We start from the raw sequence: 25876 nt of genomic DNA, 5'->3' as shown, positions 1-25876 counted from the left end.
CCTAACTGTAAAGATATTGGGGGGGGGGGGGGGGGGCACCACCCGTAAGAATGTAACTTGTACCACTGTCAGCGTCTGGTACAGCAGCTGCTGCTGCAATGCTGAGTACACTTTGCTGTACATGTACCTGAAGGCTGTTTTTCTTTCCATTACAACTTATTTTCGTGCTTATATCCAATTAAGGTTCAAGTACGCTGTCCTGGGCACACACCTCAGCTATCTGGGCTGTCTGATCAGGACAGTGCGTTATTTGTTAGTTTGTTAGTGGTTAGTGAGAGAGAAGAGGGCGTAGTGGCGTTACACCTACCCATTGAGCCCTTAAGAACTCGCTCTGGGTGGGAGCCGGTACCGGGCTGCAAACTCTGTACCTACCAGCCTGTAGTCCGATGGATTAACCACGACACCACCGAGGCCGGTCAGACCTGAAGGTTGTGTCAGCCAGCATGGTTAAAAACAAGTAATGGCTCAACCAAATATATATAGTTTAACGACAACCTATGCCTTTAAAATGTAAAAAAAAAAAAAAAGTTTAGTTTCTTTTGTTTAACGACACCATTAGAACAAACTGAGTTATTTGACCATCGGCTATTGGATGTCAAACATTTGGTAATTTTGACATAAAGTTTTAGAGAGGAAACCCGCTACATTTTTCCATTAGTAGCAAGGGATCTTTTATATACACCATCCCACAGACAGGATAGTACATACCACGGCCTTTGTTATACCAGTTGTGGGTCACTGGCTGGAACGAGAAATAGCCAAATGGGTCCACCGACCTGGATCGATCCAAGACCGACAGCGCATCAAGCGAACGCTTGACCACTGGGCTACGTCCCACCCCTGTAAAATGCCTTTAAAATGTTTTAAAAAAGAATGCCTAAGAGGAAACCCGCTAAATGTTTCCATTAGTAGCAAGCGACCTTTTATATGCACCATCCTAGACAGGATAGCACATATCACGACCTATGATATACCAGTCGTGATGCACTGACTGGAAAGAGAAATAGTCCAATGGGCCCACCTACGGGGATCGATCCCAAACCGACCGCACATCAAGCGAGCGCTTTACCACTGGTCTAAGATGTTTAAGTCCAAGTCAAAGACGCATCTGTCTGTGCAGACTGATAGATCTCGTGATGGGCTGATAGGCTTACCTGTACTTCTGGAGGAAAGCCGCATCAAAATCAACATACTGGAGATTGATCACAGTAGTCGACATCAAATGTTGTTTTGTTTAACGACATCACTAACCAGTGGCGTAGGCGGGTGCACGGGGCCATGGTCCCCCCCCCCCCCCCCAAATTAAATTAAAATAATAACTATTACATTTTATTAAATCATACATATGTACATAGGTACATACATACATACATTGCAATTTGCGAGCGATTCGGTGCCACAGGTTCGAGTCCCAGCAACGGCATGGGACAATTTGTGAGGCCAGAAAGGATTTAATTATCCCCTGCGCCAGTGCGTTAATATCTATGTATGTAACAGTCAACCTCGACATACATACAATATATAGATATTCATACATCAATACATACTAGCCAGTGCCAGGTCTGCCCACTGTTTTATGCACGTAAGCGGGATCGACCGCGTAGATTGTAGGCCCCATGCATATGGATGAGTTAAAGAACTTCCTTTTTATGGAAGTTTCGATAGCTCAGAGCGTATCGTGGTTAGGTTTGCAATTTGCGGGCGATTCGGTGCCACAGGTTCGAGTCCCAGCAACGGCATGGGACAATTTGTGAGGCCAGAAAGGATTTAATTATCCCCTGCGCCAATGCGTTAATATCTATGTATGTAACAGTCAACCTCGACATACATACAATATATAGATATTCATACATCAATACATACATACATAGATAGTGTGGATTGTTTCCCCAATATGGGTTTGCACACCTCCCCCTCTGCCCAGTATGTCTGTCCTGCTATCTGGGCTGTCTATCCAGGACAGTGGGTTAGTAGTTAGTGAGAGAGAAGTCGGTGTAGGGGCCTTACACCTACTCATTGAGTTATTAGACCTCGGTCTGGGTGGGAGCCGGTACCGGGCTGCGACCCCAATAACTACCAGCCTTATGTCCAATGGTTTAACGACTGCTCCACTGAGGCTGGTGACAGACTTGTTGGGGTAAAGTCCATTTGCTCGATTCCTTGGCTTGTGATCAGAACCAAGTCATGCAGTTACGGGCTTGCTCAGTGATGTGTGTTGCCCGTTTTATTTGACGAAAATATTTGAATACATATTGTCTTTATCAAACATATTCTTCATTACAGTCCATGTTATGGTGATACTTAATTGTTATCCATTAATCTTGAACTTGAGGGAGTTACTTTCATTGTTAACAACAACAACAACAACAACAACATATTATTCAATGATTTTCGAACACATTTGGAAAGCCACAAATTTCAGGGGGTATGTACATGGGTGGGGCTGTAACATTAACCATTTGATCAAACACAGACAATTTTGCACCCTGACTACTAACAGTTTTAGGGTATTTGATTTTAAAATTTACATTTGCAAAAACAAAACAAAAACAACAACAACAACAAACAAAACAACAACCCAACAACAAAATACCCCTCACACCACCCCCTAATATTATGATTGTCGTAAAGATCCCTTACTATTGTTCGTTGCAAGTAACGTGGAGACAGAGGGTTTTTCCAAATGCCCATATCTAGTATCGACATTACAGATACATTAGACGCCCAATAGGTACTGAATAAACAATGTACTTACGTGTCATTAATCAATCATCTCTTTCTAAATGGTAGACACCTACTAAATAGCCTTCCTTACACTTTACTAGGATGTTTTTGAAGGGAGGAAATGTTTTATTTAACGACGCACTCAACACATTTTATTTACGGTTATATGGCGTCGGGCATATGGTGAAGGACCACACAGATATTGCGAGAGGAAACACGCTTTCGCCAATTCAAGGGCTACTCTTTTCGATTGGCATCAAGGGATCTTTTATATACACCATCCCACAGACAGGATAGTACATACCACGGCCTTTGATATACCTGTCGTGGTGCACTGGCTGGAAGGAGAAATAGGTCTTTGAAGGAAGGAAATGTTTTATTTAACGACGCACTTAACACATTTTATTTACGGTTATATGGCGTCGGGCATATGGTAAGGGACCACACAGATACTGAGAGGAAACCCGCTGTCGCCACTTCAAGGGCTACTCTTTTCGATTAGCAGCAAGGAATCTTTTATATATACCATCTCACAGACAGGATAGGACATATCACGGCCTTTAACGACGCACTCAACACATTTTATATACGGATATATGGCGTAAGACATATGGTTAAGGACCACGCAGGTTTTTTTTTTAGGGGAAACCCGCTGTCGCCACTACATGGGCTACTCTTTCCGATTAGCAGCAAGGGATATTTTATTTGCGCTTCCCACAGGCAGAATAGCACAAACCATGGCCTTTGTTGAACCAGTTATGGATCACTGGTCGGTGCAAGTGGTTTACACCTACCCATTGAGCCTTGCGGAGCACTCACTCAGGGTGTGGAGTCCCATGCCTCGACTGGGATCCGAACCCAGTACCTACCAGCCTGTAGACCGATGACCTAACCACGACACCACCGAGGCCGGTAGGATATCTTTGAATGCGTAATCCTTTCTATTGGAGGTGGGCTGTAGCTCAGTGGTAAAGCGTTTGCTTGATGCACAGTCAGTCTAGGATCAATCTTCGTCGGTGGGTCCATTGGGCTATTTCTCGTTCTAGCCAGTTTTCCAAAACTGATGTAACAAAGGCCGTGGTACATTGTATGTACTATCCTGTTTGTGGGATGCTGCATATAAAAGATCCCTTGCTGTTAATCTGAAAAAGTGGCCTGGCGGCAGTTAGGTTCCTCTCTCATTGTGTGTGTTGTCCTTAACCATATATACAAAGCTATGTAGCCGTAATTAAAATGCGTTGAGTGTGTCTTTAAATAAAACATCCCTTCTTCCCTTGGTAATTTTTGTTATGGTCGTAGTGTATCACTAATAATGAAAAGTGAATGTCCACAGTTCATTCAGACTGTGTGCGAAGTATTTGACCTAAAACAAATTATATGTGGGTCAAACTTCGTAATCTCACATAAACATACCTATCTTCACCGGACTTTGTGAATCTGAACCTGTGTTAAGCCGTGTCCTCTAGTTTCTATAGAGATGCATTCACCCACGCCTCATCTCTTCTTGACATCGTTTCTTGGCCTTGCGCGAAACACTGTACTCTGAACCACTGGACCTTGACAAACATAAACAGGGGAAGAAGGGAAAGGAAGAAAACGGTTTATTTAAAAGGACATTCCTGAGTTTGCTGCAATTTTTAAGATGTTATCGACTAACAGATATTTTTAACGATTGTAATTACATATCAAATATATTTTTCTGCATTACATATTAGTGGCTGTATATTAAACGTGTTTCTTGTCGTTCTAATATTTGTACTAGGTTAAATTTCATTTTATTTCCTAAAATATGTTTTTTTCGTACGTACGAAATTATTTCAAGACAAACTCGAGTTTGGGCTTCTTACAAATATTAAGACGACCAGAAACACATTGGATATACAGCCACTGATATTGTAAACAAGTTAATATATTTAATATGTAAGTTTAATCGTAGAAATATTTTATTAGTCGGAAACATCTTACAATGCAGCAAACTCAGGAATGCCCCTTTAACGACATACTCAACACATTTTATGTACGGTTATACAGCATCAGACATATGGGAGGAAGGAAGGAAATGTTTTATTTAACGAAGCACTCAACACATTTTTATTTACGGTTATATGGCGTCAGACATATGGTTAAAGACTACACAGATATTGAGAGATGAAACCCGCTGTCGCCACTTCATGGGCTACTCTGTTTCTATTGGCAGCAAGGGATCTTTTATATGCACCATCTCACAGACAGGACAGCACATACCACGGCCTTTGATATACCAGTCGTGGTGCACTGGCTGGAACGAGAAATAGCCCGATGGGCCTACCGACGGGAATCGATCCCAGACCGACCGCGCATCAAGCAAGTGCTTTACCACTGGGCTACGTCGCGCCCCTAAACAGGGGAAGATGGCCTAAAATAACTTGAAGGCAGCGCTGCAATGATATTAGCGGACTACGGGTGCCAAATACGTCTCTGCTAGACGATGCAGTTTTATTACGTAGGACATTCATGCGGTTTGTGCATGTTTGTTCAATGTCAATGCCCACAGAAGCTCCAGACATTATATTCATGTGACTGTTTAACGATGGTATTAACTGGGTGTTTAAAAGTACCTTTTTGAAATACACCCTAGCCAGTCATCAGATCTGAGATAATTCTCCCACATGTGTCTCCAATAAGATTTGAACATTTCAGTTAGGGAAAGTTAAAAGTTTATTTCGTTTAACGACATCACTTGAGCATGTTGATTTATAAATCATCGGCTATTGGATGTCAAACATTTGGTCATTGTGACATATATTCTTAGAGAAGAAACCCGCCCCATTTTTCCATTACTAGCAAGGGATCTTTTATATGCACCATCCCACAGACATACCAGGGTATTTGATATACCATTCGTGATGCACGAGAAATAGCTCAATGGGCCTACCGACAGGAATCGATCCTAGACCGACCGCGCATCAGGCGAGCACTTTTCCACTGGGCTACGTCCTGCCCCATAGGAATTTCTAGATGGTTATACACTGAAAAGTAAATTTTGCATATAGGTAAAATAACAACAATAATAATAATGTCCACTCCCCAGCTATTTCAAGCGATAAATTAATTTTTGAATACAGGGTTGTAATAGAACCACGCACTATTAATACTAACACAATAATAAAATGGTCGGTCCGCGCTTTTGTCAAATTAATACAACATGCGATCTTTAATACGACAACCAAGAAAACATTGGTTCGTTCCGAGTTATTAAACCGGCAGTAACTACTACATTTATGGATCACTGCATTTCTTTTTTTTTCTTCAAAAAAGCATTTATTTAACTACAGCACCAAGGTCACGAAAGAAGTTGGCCACAGTACACTGGTATTGTCTTCACGCCCCGCCGCACACAGCGACATACCAGACCTACCCACATGAAACACTCGATGATTTCTCCCTTGAATAATTTTTGTGATTGTTGTTATTGGAAGTTAAACAACAGCTACATTTCGTATACTGGAATTTGTGCTTGAAAACGGGAGATTTCCATTCATACAGGTTTGAATTATGTTTGCTTTCAAATTTACGTTTAGGAATATCAAGTTAGTATCAAAATTAAACGGGTAGATGCATTGGCGATGTTTTGGAGTGTTTTGCAATCCAGTTCCGCCATCTGCGGTTTGTGGCCTTGAAAAAAGAAACCCATTATTATATTTGATAAAAGATGGCCGCCAAGTTATTGAAGAAGCACGCTCTAGAATAATGCGCGCCCCTGCGTGTGTGTATGTGAGAGAGATAGAGAGAGAGAGAGAGAGAGAGAGAGAGAGAGAGAGAGAGAGAGAGAGAGAGAGAGAGAGAGAGAGAGAGAGGGTGGGAGAGGATGGGCGAGAGCAAAAAGAGCCAACACTCCCTTTAGATTTTAAGAGACATTTCTGAGTTTGCTACACTTTTTCAGATGTTATCGACTAATAGAGACTTTTTAGCGATTGTAATTACATATCAGATATATTTTTCTGCATAAAATATTAATGGCTGAATATTAAACGTGTTTCTGGTCGTTCTAATATTTGTACTAGATTAAATTTCATCTTATTTCCTAAAATATTGTTTTTTTCGTACGTACGATATTATTTAAAGACAAAATCCAGTTTGGGCTTCTTACAAATATTAAGACGACCAGAAACACATTGAATATACAGACACTGATATTCTAAACAAGAAAATATATCGTAGAAATATGTTATTAGTCGGAAACATTTTTCAATGCAGCAAACTCAGGAATGTCCCTTTAAAAAGGTTTGTTTTTAACTAGATGTACAAAGTCATATCGAGTTTTTTCATGTAATTAAATTAGCTAATTTAAAACTTTCCTATTTGGTGAAAACACCTCTTGAAACTACAGTCCGGGGTATATTTTTGTTATTTATTTTAGACTAGACCATCCACATTAAGTTTATTACGGCCGAAAGTCATTCTTCAATACAGTTTAACTATTCTCGATATCTTCATAACACGGAAAATGTAATTCTGAAATATTAGCTAGCAAACAACAGAGGTGTTACAGGTGGGTATGACTGAAAGGTCAGTATCACCATAATTATTTTGCAGTAGTCACATTATTTTCCAGTAGTCACATTATTTTCCAGTAGTCACGGTAAAAAAGAAAAATAGCACAAATTGGTTTTGTGTTGATTTGCAGCAACCTATCGTGATAACTACTATATCGTTCAGAGAACAAATGTGAAACACAAAGGAAATGTTTTATATTGGGAAAAAATTAGAAGGAAAATATTGGATTGAAAAGGGTAAGTGGACAATTTCATTGATGATATTTTAATGTTTACGACTAAGGAAGAACATTGTTGCAGGGAACGTGTTTAAAAGACTCCAAGAAGCAATTCGCACTGTCGAACTATTTAATTGTTACACCGAATTTCACAGCCTGATGTGTTTTGATCACTTGGTAAGTCGAGGTAGTTGACTTCCCATATAAAGTCAAGGCCATTAAAATACACCACAAATATTAACGAATAGAAAAACAAGTGCAGTTTAACGTTGTGGGATTCATACACAATTTACTGGAAAATATATTATAACTAGTGATGTTAAATAAATATATTAAAGCGACTATGGAAGTCAGTGTCACATACTGTTTAATAAAGGCACTATTTCTATTTTAAGATTGAGTCTTTAAGCCAACTATTGGCTGACATATTCACCATATTTTTTTTAATGGCGGCAATTTTGAATTTTTCTAATATTTTTTTTACCCCACTGATGACAGGATTTGGATTCATGATGTGTAGACGTACAAAACAGCAATAACACGTTGTGTGTACGCCCAAAACAAAACACATTGTATGTACCCCCAGAACCCACTTGTTCATTCTGCTGCCTTAGCAAAATGTGAATTAAAAGAATCATTCTAAAATGACAAATAGTAATTATACGTCTACCTTTGTTGTGAAATCAACATTTTATCGAAGCTAGGAAAAGTGTGAATATTATTACAAATGATGTTTGCAGCTAAACGGAAAAATCCAGCTTCGTACTATTTATTTTCATATTGAACTCTAGTGTATTAAATAAAATGTTCTGTTGTCAGTCGAACAGTAAAAAAGTAAAGTTTGTTTTATTTAACGACGCTTCTAGAGCACATTGATTTTTATCTTATCATCGGCTATTGGACGTCAAACATATGGTAATTCCGACATATTTCTTTAGAGGAAACCCGCTGCCGCCACATAGGCTTCTCTTTCCGATAAACAGCAATGGGTCTTTTATACGCACTTTCCCACAGACAGGACAGCACATACCACGGGCTTTGGTGAACCAGTTGTGGACCACTGGTTGGAACGGAAAACAGCCCAAACTGAAAAGGATCGATCCAATGACCTACCGCTTCACAGGCGGATATGTTACCGCTTGAGCTACACCCCGCTTCAATCGAACAGTTCCGTGACAATATTTACAACTGTGATTGGAAATAATATGCGACATTCATTACATGGTAAATAGTATTAATATCATCTACTCCCAATAAATCAATACCAGTTTGCCTATATTCACTATACAGGTAAAGTTTGTTTTGTTTAACAACACCACTAGAGCACATTGATTTATTAATCATCGGCTATTGGATGTCAATTATTTGGTAATTTTGACATATAGTCTTACAGAGAGAACCCGCCACATTTTTTTCCATTAGTAGCAAGAGATCTTTTATGTGCACCATTTCACTGACAGGACAGCACATACGACGGCCTTTGATATACCAGTCATAGTGTACTGGCTAGAACGAGAAATAGACCAAAGATGTAGTTAGGATTTGTAAATTCGACACGTACAGTTTCCGCAAGCAAAGGAACATCTTAAACTTAATTGATACTTTACAGCCGACTCTTATTGGCTGTAATGCGTTACTAGGCGCTGATTTAGTGGGGGCCCAAGGGGCCCGGCCCCCCCCCCCCCCCCCCCCATTTTGGGGGTCAAGTTATTATTATTTTTACTCAGATGCGAGGAAATCGCGTTTCAGGCCACTTAAATTTCTAAATTTCGCGGGGGGGGGGGGGGGGAGCATGCCCTCAGCCCCCCCCCCCCTATTTAAAAATCCTGGATCCGCGCCTGGTTACTATACAGATTACGAGTCCAAATGTTTGACATCCAATAGCCGATGTGTTGTAGTGGTGTAGTTAAACAAAACAAAACTATAAAGTGTCAGACCCTAGTTTGTAAACACGACGACGTATTTTTCACTATTTAGAGTCGTTCGTTTTATAATTAAAATCAGGCATTACTTAGATTTTGTTGTTAAAGGGACATACCCTAGTTTTAAAACATTAAGGCATATTTTTTACTATTGGAGCCATGTTTGATAACTGAATCATACTTTACTTAGATTTTAATGTTTAAATTATCCATTTCCGTATATTCGAAGTGTTTTTGGTCATCCTAATGTCTTTAATATCACAAAATGCATTTCTCATATTTTTGAAAATGCATGTGCGTCTGAGAAGTAACAGCTATGGAGTCCAGTTTTAATCTATTTTTAGAGGCTATTTCACCATTTCAAAGTCACAGACTCATGTTTCACTCAATTGTAACTTTATCCAAATGTATTACAGGTTTGTAGATTAACTAGACTTAGTGTTAATTTTCACGGGTTGAAACTAGGGTATGTCCCTTTAAAATTATTCATTACCGTATACATCCGAAGTGGGTTTGGTCATTCTGTTTTTTCTAATATCCCAAAATGCATTTTAATATGTTTAACAACGCGCGTACTTCTGAGAAGTAACTGTTATGAAGACAAGCTCTAGGCTTTTTTTTCAACGTCACAGACTCTTGTTTCATTCTGCTGTAACTTTATCCATAACTTTATGTATTACAGGTTTGTAGATTAACTAAACTTAGTATCCATTTCCACGGGTTCAAACTAGGTCTGCGACTTTTAACTCTGTATTTAGTGGGCGGTACGTATTCCAGTGGTAAAGCGCTGGCTTGATGCGCGGTCTGTTTGGGATCGATCCCCGTCGGTGGTCCTATTGGGCTATTTCTCATTTCAGTCAGTGCATTATCAAAGACCATGGTGCATGTATGTGCTATACTGTCTGTGGGATGGTGAAAATAAAATATTCCTTGCTACTAATGGACAAATGCAACGGGTTTCCTCTCAAAGACTATATGTCAAAATTACCAAATATTTGACATCCAATGAATCAATGTGCTCTAGTTTTGTTGTTAAAAATAATCTTGTTCTTTTACTTTATATTTACTATGCAGTTGTTATGCAGTATGCAATAGACGAGGGGTGCTAATAAAAACATTCGTTAATTCTCGTAAATGCTATAAGACGTTGCTGAAAGGTAAAATGTGACGTGGAAGGAAGGAAATGTTTTATTTAACGACGCACTCAACACATTTTATTTACGGTTATATGGCGTCGGACATATGGTTACGGACCACACAGATATAGAGGGATGAAACCCGCCGTAGCCACTTCATGGGCTACTCTTTTCGATTAGCAGCAAGGGATCGTTTATATGGACCATCACACAGACAGGATAGCATATACCACGACTTTTGATGTACCACAGTCGTGGTGCACTGGGTGGAGCGAGAAATAGCCCAATGGGCCCACCGACGGGGATCGATCCCAAACCGACCGCTTTTACCACTGGGCTACGCCTCGCTCCATGTTACGTGGAACATGTTTTACACGGTGTACCGTCTAGGTTGTTGACACAATGCTTTTATCACGATCCGTTTTATTTCTTCAAATGTTAACATTATCGGCAAAGAAAATTGATTCGGTCCAGCCGAAACCATATTGCACATTATTTCCAAACACTTTGATCTACTTCAAAAGTTGTCCGAGTGTGACATGCTTCGCATCGGCAACGATTCTGTCACAATTGCGCTGACTCGAAGTGTTTGGAAATCATGGAGTTTTCTATAGAACTACGGCAGAACTCTTTCAATACCAATGGCACGGTGTGTTTGAAAAGTGTAATGATTTTCTTCAAAAACACGAAGTTGAGTTAATATTGAAAAAAATCTACAATGGGGCAAACGTTTTTCGTTGAATTACGCCATGCGTTTGAAGCAGGATAACAGAATGAAACTGATACTCCTGTTGATGGCAGGGAAAACAGGGAAGGAACATGTTTGTTTAGGCCATAATAACATAAATCCTAGACTTTCATCCCTGCCCGCGACTAGGATACAGACCCACTCTCGTTTTTTGTGTGTTGGGGAAACCGGCCTCGGTGGTGTCGTGGTTAAGCCATCTGACATAAGGCTGGTAGGTACAGGGTTCGCAGGCCACTATCGGCTCCCACCCAGAGCGAGTTTTAATGACTCAGTGGGTATGTGTAAGACCACTACACCCCTTCTCTCTCACTAACAACAACTAACCTTCTGTCCTGGACAGACAGCCCATATAGGTGAGGTGTATGTATGCCCAGGACAGCGTTATTAAAACCTTAATTGGATACAAGTTGAAATGAAATCAAATGTATTGGGGGGAAAATCGTCGTTTAAACATGCATGCTGCTTGCAGGGCTTTAAACCGCACTAAAGTTGAGGGGATACCAGATGTGTTCAAAACAAGAATGCCCAAATAAAATAAGCAAGCCCAGATTAAGTACAAACATGCTAACCTCAAAACCAATTAAGCTGTAATTTGATCAACTGAATTTGAAATACACTTTGTACCAGCTACCGGCCTCGGTGGCGTCGTGGCAGGCCATCGGTCTACAGGCTGGTAGGTACTGGGTTCGGATCCCAGTCGAAGCATGGGATTTTTAATCGAGATACCGACTCCAAACCCTGAGTGAGTGCTCCGCAAGGCTCAATGGGTAGGTGTAAACCACTTGCACCGACCAGTGATCCATAACTGGTTCAACAAAGGCCATGGTTTGTGCTATCCTGCCTGTGGGAAGCGCAAATAAAAGATCCCTTGCTGCCTGTCGTAAAAAGAGTAGCCTATGTGGCGACAGCGGGTTTCCTCTAAAAACAGTGTCAGAATGACCATATGTTTGACGTCCAATAGCCGATGATAAGATAAAAAATCAATGTGCTCTAGCGGCGTCGTTAAATAAAACAAACTTTACTTTGTACCAGCTATTATTAATATTACTTTACTAAAAAGACCTTGGTGTGCTCAGAACAAACAAAACACCTGTTGCGCCCATATTAGTGAGATCTAAAGCCATTCATGCTTGATATGTTCCAATGTCCTGACAATACATAATACAATTAATTTATAACCCCCCCCCCCCCCCCCCCCCCCCCCCAAAGTGACGTTTAATTTATTACGGTTTATATCGTTCGACGCTTCGGTATTTTTTAAACTACGGCTATTCTGTGTATAAAATATTTAGAAATTTAGGCTAATTCTATCAAATTGTTGCAAGACATTGTTTACATAAATCTTTTTATTGGCAGGAAAACAGACACGACGCTGACACGTACGACCTGTGATATACCAGTCGTGGAGCACTGGTTTAAAAACAATTATAATAAACGAACAAACACACCGAGACCTATCAACTAAATTACTTCATCGCATCTCAGGTGAGCGCGGAGCGGGACTTAGCCCAGTGGTAAAGCGCTCGCTTGATGCGCAGTCAGTCTGGGATCGATTCCCGTCGGTGGGCCCATTGGGCTATTTCTCGCTCCAGCCAGTGCACCACGACTGGTATATCAAAGGCTGTGCTATCTTGTCTGTGCATATAAAAGATCCCTTGCTGCTAATCGAAAAAGAGTAGCCCATGAAGTGACGACTGCGGGTTTCCTCTCTCAATATCTACCGGCCTCGGTGGCGTCGTGGCAGGCCATCCGTCTACAGGCTGGTAGGTACTGGGTTCGCATCCCAGTCTAGGCATGGGATTTTTAATCCAGATACTGACTCCAAACCCAGAGTGAGTGCTCCGCAAGGCTCAATGGGTAGGTGTAAACCACTTGCACCGACCAATGATCCATAACTGGTTAAACAAAGGCCATGGTTTGTGCTATCCTGCCTGTGGGAAGCGCAAATAAAAGATCCCTTGCTGCTAATCGGAAGAGTAGCCCATGTTGTGGCAACAGCGGGTTTCCTCTTAGAATCTGTGTGGTCCTTAACCATATGTCTGATGAGATATAACCGAAAATAAAATGTGTTAAGTGCGTCGTTAAATAAAATATTTCTTTCTCTTTTTCTCTCTCAATATCTCTGTTGTCCTTAACCATATGTCCTACCGGCCCCGGTGGCGTTATGGTTATGCTGGTAGGTATTGGGTTCGGATCCCAGTCGAGGTATGGGATTTTTAATCCAGATACCGACTCCAAATCCTGAGTGAGTGCTCCGCAAGGCTCAATGGGTAGGTGTAAACCACTTGCACCGACCAGTGATTCATAACTGGTTCAACAAAGGCCATGGTTTGTGCTATCCTGCCAGTGGGAAGCGCAAATAAAGATTCCTTGCTGTTAATCTATGAAGTAGTATATGAAGTGACGACAGCGGGTTTCCTCTCTCAATATCTCTGTTGTCCTTAACCATATGTCCGACGCCATATCACCGTAAATAAAATGTTTTGAGTGCATCGTTAAATAAAACATTTCTTTCTTTCTTTTTCATTGGCAGGAAAACAGATACGACACTGACACGCACGAACTGTGATGATCCAGTCGTGGAGCACTGGTTAAAAATAACAACGCACGAACAAACACATCTAGAGCTATGAATTAAATTACTTTACCACATCTGAGGTGAGCGCTCTACCACTACACTATATCATCAATGTTGTAATTAGCCTTAGGGTATTGGATATCGAATAGTATATCCACCAAATGCAGATGTTGAGGATGATATTTTATGTTTCTTATATATCTATATATTTGGTTTAACGACACCTGTCACGGGGATTCTATAATACCCGTAACTGAATGAAACACGAGTCCAATATCTCTCCTAACTGTATATCTATTAGATCTCTCTGTAACAGGCAGTTATACCCGCTGTGGCTCGTCTCTAGGTATGATCAGAGATACGATCTTATATAAAGTATATATTATTATAGCACGTTTTAGTTCACTAGAAAACACAACAAAAACACAATACACTTTGGAATCTGTATTAACCTACGCTGACAAATGTACTGCCGCAGTACTGCCGCAGTACTGCCGCAGTAGTTAATTAATAACAACAATAATAACAACGCAGAACTGATCACTTAATTAGTTAATCTCTAGGTGTCTAGTTTACACAATATGCGAATCACTTCACCGTGACACAACACCCACACGTGTGATAATTGAGAAACGCTTCCAGGGGAACTTAATTAATAAAGGAATTACAGCTCTATTCCTAACTGGTTAATTTTTAATTAACCCTTACTACTCATTCAGTAACCTTGTAACACAGAATTAATACTGGTACCTATCACAATAAAGACAATAACCTACAGTTTACCTAGGTCTTCTAGGATGACTGGCTAAGCTTTATATTACCAAATACTCGTATAAATATAGAACAGTAAGACTACGATTTACTTCGTCAGATGACCGAAGACACTGTCTAAATAATATTGGTATAATACAGTATTAAAATATTAAAAGTCACATCAGTCACATCAAGGTTATACAACAGAGCAGAAATAATATATTTACCAAGTCCAAACGGACAACGTTCCCCCGGGATACCTTCCTATGGTTCTCCTCGATATCTCTAAACCCAAGCTATTTATTCAAAACTCTCAGAGACAGCGAATATCGCCTGGGGTACAACGCGGTACCGCACCTATCATCTGATATTCCACCTCTCCCAGAGTCGGTATATTTTTCTCTGATCGTCAGACTTAATGTCGCCAGTTCGCTAGAGATTCCATGGTCGCGCGAAGGTATTACGTAACTACTGGCCACATGGCCTCCGCAACTGGCTGGGTGTGTATTAGACGACCGTCGCGCAAAGGTATCACGTAACGAGTTGCCCACCTGGCTAAGTGCATTTGGAACTGCACACGGCCTTCTAAAACAATTAATATCGCCACAGGCGAAAAGAAATTAAGAGCATGTACCGTCACAACACCACTAAAGCACATTGATTAAGTAATCATCGGCTATTGGATGTCAAGGCATCTTTTATATGCACCATCCCAAAGACAGGATAACACATACCACGGCCTTTCATATACCAGTCGTGGTGCATACACCAATGGGCCCACCGACGGGGATCGATCCTATACCCATCGCGCATTAAGCGAGCATTATCCAATGGGCTACGTCCCGCCCTGTTTCTTTTAGAAGACATAAAGTAAGGTGACTTAAACGAGCTAACGTAATTTATTTTTATTTCAGGTGTTAGCAGACCAAAGAGATCTACACATAGTAGAAATACATACCTGCCAGAAACCATAACACACTAGAGAAAAACAAGAAAGAAAGAAAAAAAAAAAAGGAAAAGAAAAAGAACCAAGGACATAAAAAACCAACCGCCCCCCCCTCCCCTCTTCTCCCTCGAACCCCCCCCCCCCCACCCCCCAACCCAAAACAACAAAACAAAACAAGAAAAAGAAAAAAAGACATGGCTGCCTGTTTAGACCGAATCTACAACCATTTTAAAGGCACCCACCCGGCCATTCACCTCTTATGCTGTTTCCTGGGCATCGCCTCGTGGGTTGATCTCAGCGGGGTGTTGTTGGAACAGCCCATCCTTATCACAACCCTCCCGGAACAGCTGACGCTCTCGAGTATCCTTAACGTCACTGTCCAGATGGCCAACGTCGGTCCGCTCATCTTCGCCATTCTGGTGTGCGTCTTTCCAAAGCGAAGGGTTGAGATTCCCACCACCTTCGTCATCATCGCCGTTGGCATCATCTCCTGCGTGTTGTTATCCTTCTTCTGGGACGTGACCACCTACGTGGGCGGCGTTCTGCACTCCACCGCCCTGCTCGTCCTCTGCTTCACGCTGGCGTTCGTCGACGCCACATCCACGCTCGCGTTTCTGGCCTTCATGGCGATGCTGCAGCCAGTGTACCTCCCAGCGTATCTCGTCGGAGAAGGACTCAGCACGTTTCTGCCGACTCTCGTCGCTCTGGGACAAGGCTCAGGTAAAGTCCAATGCGTGAATAAGACCTTCCAGGTATCCAAGGATCTGGGTGGAATAGTGTTTAACTTCACCATCAATCGAGAGATTCCCATTTTCGACCCTCCTGCAATATCGGTTCAAGTGTTTTTCCTCATACTGGCGGCGTTCCTCTGCCTCTCTCTCACAGCTTTTTTCTGCCTTATCTGTTTCCCGCGATGCGGGGTATACAAATGCGCCTACACTAAATCGGCACAGGACGATGATGATGTTGATGATGACGTTGATGGTGACGCCAGACCGTCAGGACAGAAGGCACTGGAGCTCGACGACATTCGAATGCAGAACACGACAAACATACGTCACCTCAGAACCAAAACCAAGACAGTGGAAGAGGCTCCTGAAAAGGACGAAAAGATGGCGGACGTCTCGTTCTGTCAGTGCGCCCTCCTGCTGATACAGGCCTTCTGGCTGATGTGTCTGCTGGGTATATACGTCTCAATGTCACCCTACTTCTCCCTGCCGTACGGACTCAAGTTCTACCACCTCGCCAACACCCTATCCACGATGTCCCTGGCCGCTGGTTCGCTCGCCTACTTCATCTTCCCGCACAGGTCGACCGTGGTCGTGTATGTGCTCACTGTCCTACATACGGGTCTCACGAGCTACTTCCTGTACATGGCCTCTACCAGTCCGGTTCCCCCGCTGTTGCACCATGACGCCGGACGACCGTTACTGGTGAGCGTCATATTTTACATTTCTAATAATCTTTAGTAAGCAAATATTGTATGATTCTTAGTTTTCTAATTAAAATTAAGTTAGAAGACATAATACTTAAAGTCCAAACCAAATTGTTAACAACTATCATAAATTACTCTCCTACCTTTAATTACCGTTACATTTCCCCCAAATTTTATGCAGACACAAGTTGTGAAAAAAACAAAAACATTACAGTGACAGCGATCGAAGCGAAGTCGATATAGGTGACATAATTATCGTTTAGTGTGTGGTCTGTCAGGACAAAATGTGGGTAAAATCTAACGAAACATTAAAAGGTAAGAGAGCAATTTATCTTAGTTGTTAACATTTTGGTTCGGACTTTATCGTGCATAGGTTAGACACATGTTCGACCTGAGCAGGATAAAACCGGTTATTTTATTTATCCTACCATCATGTTGGTATATAATACAAATAACAAAACACTTGTTGGGGTTAAATGGACCACGTGTCTCTTTCTTTCGGAACTATACTCTTCAAAAAAAGTAGGGGAACCTGAAATATTAATGTTAAAGGAGGGGACAATTAAGGCATTTGGCCTGGTATGCTTATTCAACGATATATAATGCACATTATTGCTTAATATCAACAAGTATAATCGTATAGTTAATTAATAAAACGGTTAAATGTGTCGGCTATTATATATAACGGGCGCAGCCATTTTGTACCATCCCAGTGAATACGCCCTCTGGCGAGCTGGTGGTTACGTAATACCTAACGTGTCACGTCAGGAATTAGTCTTCGAAATGAAGAAACAAAACATACCTGATTTTTGCGGATACATCGCAATGTTCTGTAATAATATCCATCCTAGTAAGCCAGCAACAATTATATATTATTTTTCAATACAAAACAAACCACCATTGTCAAAGTGTTGAAATAACTGTATTATGTTTCGTACATAAATTAACCCACGTACTAAAACAATAATCGAGATTTTTTTGGTTAATTGGTATTTTCTTTCCGTGGCCTGTACCTGTGGTTCCTGATTGGCAGGTGTATATTTAGACGGTCCCCAGACACTGTGTCTAGACACACTAAAAAGACGTGACTCTTTTATGAAGATCACAGGGTATTGTGTGATAACAGCACGATACACCTCAAATCACAATGGACATTACCAACCGCCCTGCTTTATTACTGTAAGTAATTCTGTAAAACCCTTGATTAAGTAGACTTTCCCATCTAAAATCACAAAACAGACCAATTACGTCGTCCCAAAGAAAAGAAAAGTATCACTTGGGTATCGTGAGTGGTCGTTTTTGCTCGAACGTGCCCTACCAATAGGCCTAATAGTATGCATTTTTTCTTTGGAATTCCATTTCCTAATAGTATGCATTTTTTCTTTGGAACTCCATTTCGTTCTATTGATGTAACCTGAAATATATTTAGTTAAATAGTTTATTATACTATCAAGTCATTTATGTTGTTTTACAAGTCAGATTGATGAAAGCGAAGCGCCTTGTCGTAAATTAGAGCATTTGTTTACAATGTGCATAGAGAAGATGGACGGAGCTGACGTCATTTCGCCCCAAGCTATACCACCGGACGTCACAAAAACGAAACAAAATGGCTGCCCCCAGTTAGCAGGAATAATTATGTTTTTTTTAAACTAAAATTACGCGTTTTTCATTTGTTAAAGTGTCAGTATGTGTTGGTGGTCCGGGTATGCATCTTTCCAACACATAAGGCTCTTGTTTGATTTGACCCTACCTTTAATATCAACTATTAGACCGAACATACGTTTTGACCGCAGGCATCCTAGTAAAGAACGTTCAGATCTGTTTATCAACACACCGAAACACATTCCATAGTTGCACATGCATTACGCAGTTGCCCCGTACACGTTCTTTTTCATTCTGTTGATCACACAGTTGTTATTGTTTTGTTTTTAGTCATTTTTATTGTTTGAATTTGCGATTTACTGATAAACTTTCAAATTTCACTTCTGACCCCAATCGTCCTTCAAGATCTTTGGTGGTCATAAAACCTATTGTAATATTGAACTACCGGTTGTAATGTTTGCCCAATTAAGTCACTATTATCATATAACCATTCCCCACAGCCAATATACTTTACAATTTTGGCAACTGTAAATTCTTATTAGAGTTCCCTTACCTTTTTTTGAAGAGTATATACATATAGTTTATTTTAATCGCTTTTTTTTTTTTTTAACCACCATTTGTCATATACCTTTAAATTATTACTTTTACGTTTTTTTTTGTTTGTTTTTTACATTTGTTTTGCACAGATCACGCTGTCCATTCTGATCGTGTTCATGTGGACCTACAGCCGATCGACAATCATCGGCATTATCCGCCCTCTAGGTCGACGCATGATGATACTGGTGGGCGTGTCTATCCAGTTCGGCAGTCTGGTGGGCGGAGTCACGGGCTACGTGTTGGTGAAAGTGTATGAAGTGTTCCAAGAAGCCGAGCCCTGTTCTGCGCTATAATAGTCAGATTTTACCGACATCAATGACTGTGTTTAAAGCCACTGACGCCATTTTTTTTTTTATTTTTTTTATCATGGTAAGATGTTTTCACACCCTGACTGTCGATGTTTTCTTACAGCATTGTTTCCCCATAGGCGTACGGGCTGCCATTTTTGTAGGGGTGATGGTAGGCTGATTTTGGCCCAAATTAATCGAAAGTGGCCGAATCTAGATAACAACATTTATTTATATTAGCATTACTGCCAAACAGCTATTATATATAGGGTTGCGAACGAAAATTTTTTACATGGATTACAACCAATATTGTGGGTAAAATGATGCAAATACATGATGAAATTGTTTTAAGCCAGCCTATTTTGCCCGAATATATCTTAACGTTTTTGCCCAAATTTGAGAATTTGCTTTAGCACGAGATGGGTATTCGGCCCCTGCCTCATACGCTTATGTTATCCTGACTAACAGGACCAGAGGAAAGCAGTCTGACTTTCAGATAAACCCCTGAAGGAGAAACTATTCGGCCACAAGGAGAACCTGCAGGCACCACTCTTTTTCGCAGAATGTATTCTGACAGAGAACTTGTGTTGGATTGCATGGTGATAATTAATGGTGGTGTGTAACCTCCAGCGGACAGCAGCATTTGGTCGATCTATTAGGTGCCTGCATTCAAAGAACAATAAAGAAAGAAATGTTTTATTTAACGACGCACTCAACACATTTTATTTACGGTTATATGGCGTCAGACATATGGTTAAGGACCACACATATTTTGAGAGGAAACCCGCTGTCGCCACTACATGGGCTACTCTTCCGATTAGCAGGAAGGGATCTTTTATTTGCGCTTCCCACAGGCAGGATAGCACAAACCATGGCCTTTGTTAAACCAGTTATGGATCACTGGTCGGTGCAAGTGGTTTACACCTACTCATTGAGCCTTGCGGAGCACTCACTCAGGGTTTGGAGTCGGTATCTGGATTAAAAATCCCATGCCTCGACTGGGATCCGAACCCACTACCTACCAGCCTGTAGACCGATGGCCTGCTATGACGCCACCGAGGCCGGTCAATGAACAATAATAAAAACTTGTTGACGACTACGGCGGGACGTAACTCAGTGGTAAATCGCTCGCTTAATGCGAGGGCGGTTTTGGATCGATCCCCGTCTGTGGACCCATTTGGCTATTTCCCGTTTCAGCCATTGTACCACAACTGGTATATCAAATACCGTTGTATGTGCTATTCTCTCTGTGTGATGATGCATATAAAAGATCCCTTAGTACCATTGAAAAAACCCAAAAAAAACAAACAAACCCGTAGCGAGTTTCCTCTAAGACAATATGTCAGAATTACCAAATGTTCGATAGCCGATGATCAATAAATTGTCGTTAAACAAAACAAACTTCAATAATCAGTTTTGGTCGTCGAAAAGACTTGTAGACGAAAACATGTTAGGGTGGAAGCAAACTCGGAACGATCTTCTTGAAACAGACAGACAGTTTGTTGTGTATTGGAGGTGGGGAGGTAGGTGGAGGTGGCTGGAGGTGGATGGCGGTGGGTGGGGTTGGGGAGAGGGATGAGCTGTTAACCCTTTGCATAAATACGGGGAAAACATCAGGCAAAGACATTTTACAAACATAATTTTCATATCTCTTACCATGCCACAGTTGGGGAGACTCGATTACATTAAGCTTGAAAAATAACTTAGACATATCCATGTACATGCGTATTATATGTAATAATGTATTTAAAGTATTAATATGTTATGAGTGAAAAATATATTTCCGGTTAAAGGAACATTCCTGAGTTTGCTGCATTTTTGTAAGATGTTTCCGACTAATACAATATTTCTACGATTAAACTTACATATTCAATATATTTTCTTGTTTAGAATATCAGTGTCTATATATTCAATGTGCTTCTGGTTGTCTTAATATTTGTAAGAAGCCCTGGATTTTGTCTTCAAATAATTTCGTACGTAAAAAAACTAAATACTTTAGGAAACAAAATGAAATTTAAGTTAGTACAAATAATAGAACGACCAGAAACACGTTTAATATACAGCCACTATAACGAATGAATGAATGTTTAACGACACCCCAGCACGAAAAATACATCGGCTATTGGGTGTCAAACTATGGTAATGCAAATAAATAAAGTGATGATCAACATCAATATAAAAATTCAAAACTTAAACAAAAACAGTGTAAAGAACTGTGCAAAAACACAAATATCACAGATAGATACTGAGTTTTACTCAAAACTTCAATTTTGTGCTGTATTGGCCATTCTCAAAGAGAATGTTACACCCCTGCACCACGGTGAGGTTACAGCACACGCCACTAATATGTATGCAAAAAAATATATTTGATATGTAATTTTAAAAATTGCAGCGAACTCAGGAATGTCCCTTTAATATATTATGAGTGAAAAATATATTTCCGGTTAATGTTTTTGATGTTAGCCAAATGTATTGGGGTGCGGATGTTAAAATGTTCGAAACTAAATACATTTATTTGGTTCAAAATGTCATGACATTAACAATAAATGAACAAACAACCATCTTTTTTTCTTCTTTTTATTTTCGTGCTTATATCCAATTAAGATTCAAGCACGCTGTCCCGGGCAAACCCCTCAGCCATCTGTCCAGGACAGTGGGTTAGTTGTTAGCAGTTAGTGGTTAGTGAGAGATAAGAGGGTGTAGTGGCCTTAAACCTACCCATTGAGTCGTTAAAGCTCGCTCTGGGTGGGAGCCGGTATCGGGCTGCGAACCCTGTACCTACCAGCCTTATGTCCAATGGCTTAACCACGACGCCACCGAAGCCGATTTAAATAGTTTACGCAATGAAAACACCCAAAGGGAACCTCTGAATACTTACCAGAATTATTAATATTATTATTTCAATGGCTTCTAAACTACGACGGGTTCCTGTACCAACCACCGAAGCCGATTTAAATAGTTAAGGTACGCATCTGATGAAGAACAATAATTCAACCACGAAAAACGCCTGGTACAAAAAACATACACTTTTTGCACGTGCAACGATACAGTATAAAAGTGCTGGCTCCCTTGCACTGGCCTCTGTATCTGGCCGCACTCTAGGACATGCCACGTCTCAGCGTCTTTCAATGCCATCTCGAAAACGCAGAATACTATATAGCCAGGGCATATGTGTAAACACCATATAGACTGTATAACATATATATATATGACCTATAGAACGCAGCGTATATACTACATACATACCGCTACATATACGCCACTTCGGGATATATACTATATATATATACCATACATACATACACCACCGTACACACTATATACATATTTGCCATACGTTCATTATCATGACATCAAAGACAAAAAGTGCAGGGTAGATTAACGACATGCACTGGAACAGGTTTTATTTACGGTGATATGGCGTCGACGTATGGTTGAAGGTCCACACAGATTTCGAGAGTGAACCCGCTGTCGCAAACTGCGTGCAGGAAGTGGGCTACTCTTCCGATTAGCATGGTAAGGGATCTTTTATTTGCGCTTCTCACAGTGCAGGATAGCACAAACCATGGCCTTGCCAGGGCAACTGTTGAACCCACACATCTTCCAGTTATGTTCCAACATGACAACGCCATCACACTGGTCGGTACAAGTGGTTCGATACACCGGATACCCACCTTGAGAACCTTCCGCAGCGATCCCGAGCTGGCACAGCCTTGCAGGCCGAGTGGGCTGGGACGTCGGTATCTGGTTGCTTCCAGTTCGATGGTGCAGGCGGTGCCAGGCATCCACCGCGGAGGCCACACCCGGTGCTCCAGGATCGACTGGGATCCGGAAGAGTGAATTGTGAACAATCCTGCAGTGGACGATTTGTACCTCACCAGCCTGTAGACCGTGGGCGTTTCTGAAGAGTATATATACCACGGCGCCACACAAAGAGAAGCGACGCACTCAACACATCATATGGCTCAGACATCAAGATCATAAGCCACTAATTCTTCGGGGGGGGGGGGGGGGGGGGGCAGGATAGCACAAACCATGGCCTTTGTTGAACCGTTATGGATCACTGGTCGGGCAAGTGGTTCTAGTCTAGCGTGTGATAACAAAATATACAAGCTAACAAGTCTCATATGGCAGGAGGTAAACCAATACTAAAGCGCTCGCCTGATGCGCAATCAGACTAAGATCGATCCCCGTCGGTGGGCCCTGTGGGATATTTCTCGTTCCAGCCAGTGCTCCCCAAATGATACAACAAAGGCCGTGGTATGTACTATCCTGTCTGTGGAAATGAATGCATATTTAAAGAAAGAAAGAAATAATGTTTTATTTAATGACGCACTCAACACATTTTATTTACGGTTATATGGTGTCAGACATATGGTTAAGGACCACACAGATTTTTTAGAGGAAACCCGCTGTCGCCACTACATTAGCAGCAAGGGATCTTTTATTTGCGCTTCCCACAGGCAGGATAGCACAAACCATGGCCTTTGTTGAACCATTTATGGATCACTGTTCGGTGCAAGTGGATTACACCTACCACTGAGCCTTGCGGAGCACTCATTCAGGGTTTGGAGTCGGTATCTGGATGGAAAATCCCATGCCTCGACTGGGATCCGACCGCAGTACCTACCAGCCTGTAGACCGATGGCCTAACCACGACGCCACCGAGGCCGGTCAAATGCATATTTAACGACACCATAACACAAAAATAAATTGGCTATTGGGTGTAAAACATAGTTACGTGATGATCAACATAATTTTAAAGGGACATTCCTGAGATTGCTACATTGTACAGGCCGGCGCAGACGAGCGTTAAAAAACACAGCGACGTGCGTTAAAAATCGCAGACCGTCTGAAAACGCATGCCGCTCGTGTGCGCCTACATGCGTCGCGTTGGAGCTTACCAGCGATAGGTCAGGGATTTCTCTGCTATATATAAATCCAGTCTGGGCTTCTTACAAATATTAAGACGACCAGAAACACATGGAATATACAGACATTGATATTTTAAACAAGAAAATATATTTAATATGTAAGTTTGATCGTAGAAATATTTTATTAGTCGGAAACATCTTACAATGCAGCAAACTCAGGAATGTCCCTTTAACATCACTAAAGCATAGTAATTTATTAATCATCGGCTATTGGATGCCAAGCGTTTAGTAATGTTGACATATAGGCCTACAGTCTTACAATCTGATTAAAATTAGCTCTACTGGGTTGTAGCCATGTCCAGGTGACATTTCATCTATAAATAACAATTTAAATCTTTATTAACTCTGGCCATTTAATTGTTTATCCAATCCACAACGCCACAAATCAACCAATTACACTTCGCCTTTTATAGCGTTATTCGGAAGCATATAAATTCTAAAATGTATATCGGCGAGACTATTTAACTGCAATAGGCGAAAATAATTGGTACTATTTCAACATTTCTAAAAACAAGGGGGGGGGGGGGAGTGCGGTAATAAACATTGGATTGTATACTAGTATAAACAGATTTTATGGCTATACCATCACGGTTTGTTTTTTTTCATAGCGGCGTCTTGAAACGGATTTTAATATAAAATTTTATATTGCAATTAGTTTCCGGCATACTTCGTAATTCCGACTCATTTCGTATACCCTCGGCATAATCCCGAATGTTTTCAAATTCTTTTCAAATCACTGGCATGATTTTGCAAGTAAGGTTTTGATTGGTCGAATGAAAGGTCAACTGGACATGAGCTCCAACGGGCTGCTGTTGGATCAACATGTAATAGTGGAGCTAATTTTAATTAGATTGACAGTCTTAGAGAGGAAACTTTCCTGACTTTCGTTTTTGACGGGCGCGAGCGCTATCACGCCCATGAACCCCCGTCAACTCATTCTGACGGGCGCGAAATAACGCGCCCCTAAATTGAACAAATCACGCTTGTATTAATTTTTTTTTTTTTTTTTTTTAACTCCGCCATTTTAATTGTTTATTGAATTCAATCCACAACGCCACAAACCTTTCCATTTTGTTCACAATGAACTACCTAGAATACTTTTTATAAAATGAAACACGATTGGTTGGTTATCTTTACACTGAGCCAACCAGCTAGGAGTTCACTTATTATTAAGATCTCGTTGGTTTTGTTGTGTTTAATTCCGTACAATGTAGGTAACATCGCAAAATATATTTTACACTGTCGTCGTTTTGATCACGTACAGAAAACATAATACGGTAGGTGCGTTGTCCAATAATTCTATGATGTGTATAATGTTTATACATGTTGATATCACAGTAAACGCGTACACCAACAAAAAACAAATTGAGTAAAGCAGGTTGTCTTTTTGTTAATAGCATAGCGACGTACTCTAGATATTTCTACTTTCTGCACGATACTGCCACGTGATTTTAAGCCAAG

The 25876-nt window shown here is 40.9% G+C and overlaps 1 protein-coding gene across 1 annotated transcript; it reads left to right on the top strand.

Moving 5' to 3' along the window:
• The first annotated feature begins 15754 nt into the window (after positions 1-15754).
• On the top strand, positions 15755-19640 carry LOC121389694 (solute carrier family 52, riboflavin transporter, member 3-B-like). The gene is made up of 2 exons (XM_041521344.1): positions 15755-16993; positions 19203-19640. The coding sequence occupies exons 1-2, from the start codon at positions 15755-15757 to the stop codon at positions 19485-19487; spliced, it is 1524 nt and encodes a 507-aa protein (XP_041377278.1). The 3' UTR covers positions 19488-19640.
• Positions 19641-25876: the final 6236 nt, after the last annotated feature.

Source organism: Gigantopelta aegis, chromosome 15 (genome assembly GCF_016097555.1).
Source record: "Gigantopelta aegis isolate Gae_Host chromosome 15, Gae_host_genome, whole genome shotgun sequence".
NCBI lineage: Eukaryota > Metazoa > Mollusca > Gastropoda > Neomphalida > Peltospiridae > Gigantopelta > Gigantopelta aegis.
The sequence above is the reverse complement of the archived record's forward strand: the minus strand, read 5'-3'. Positions and strand labels throughout refer to the sequence as shown.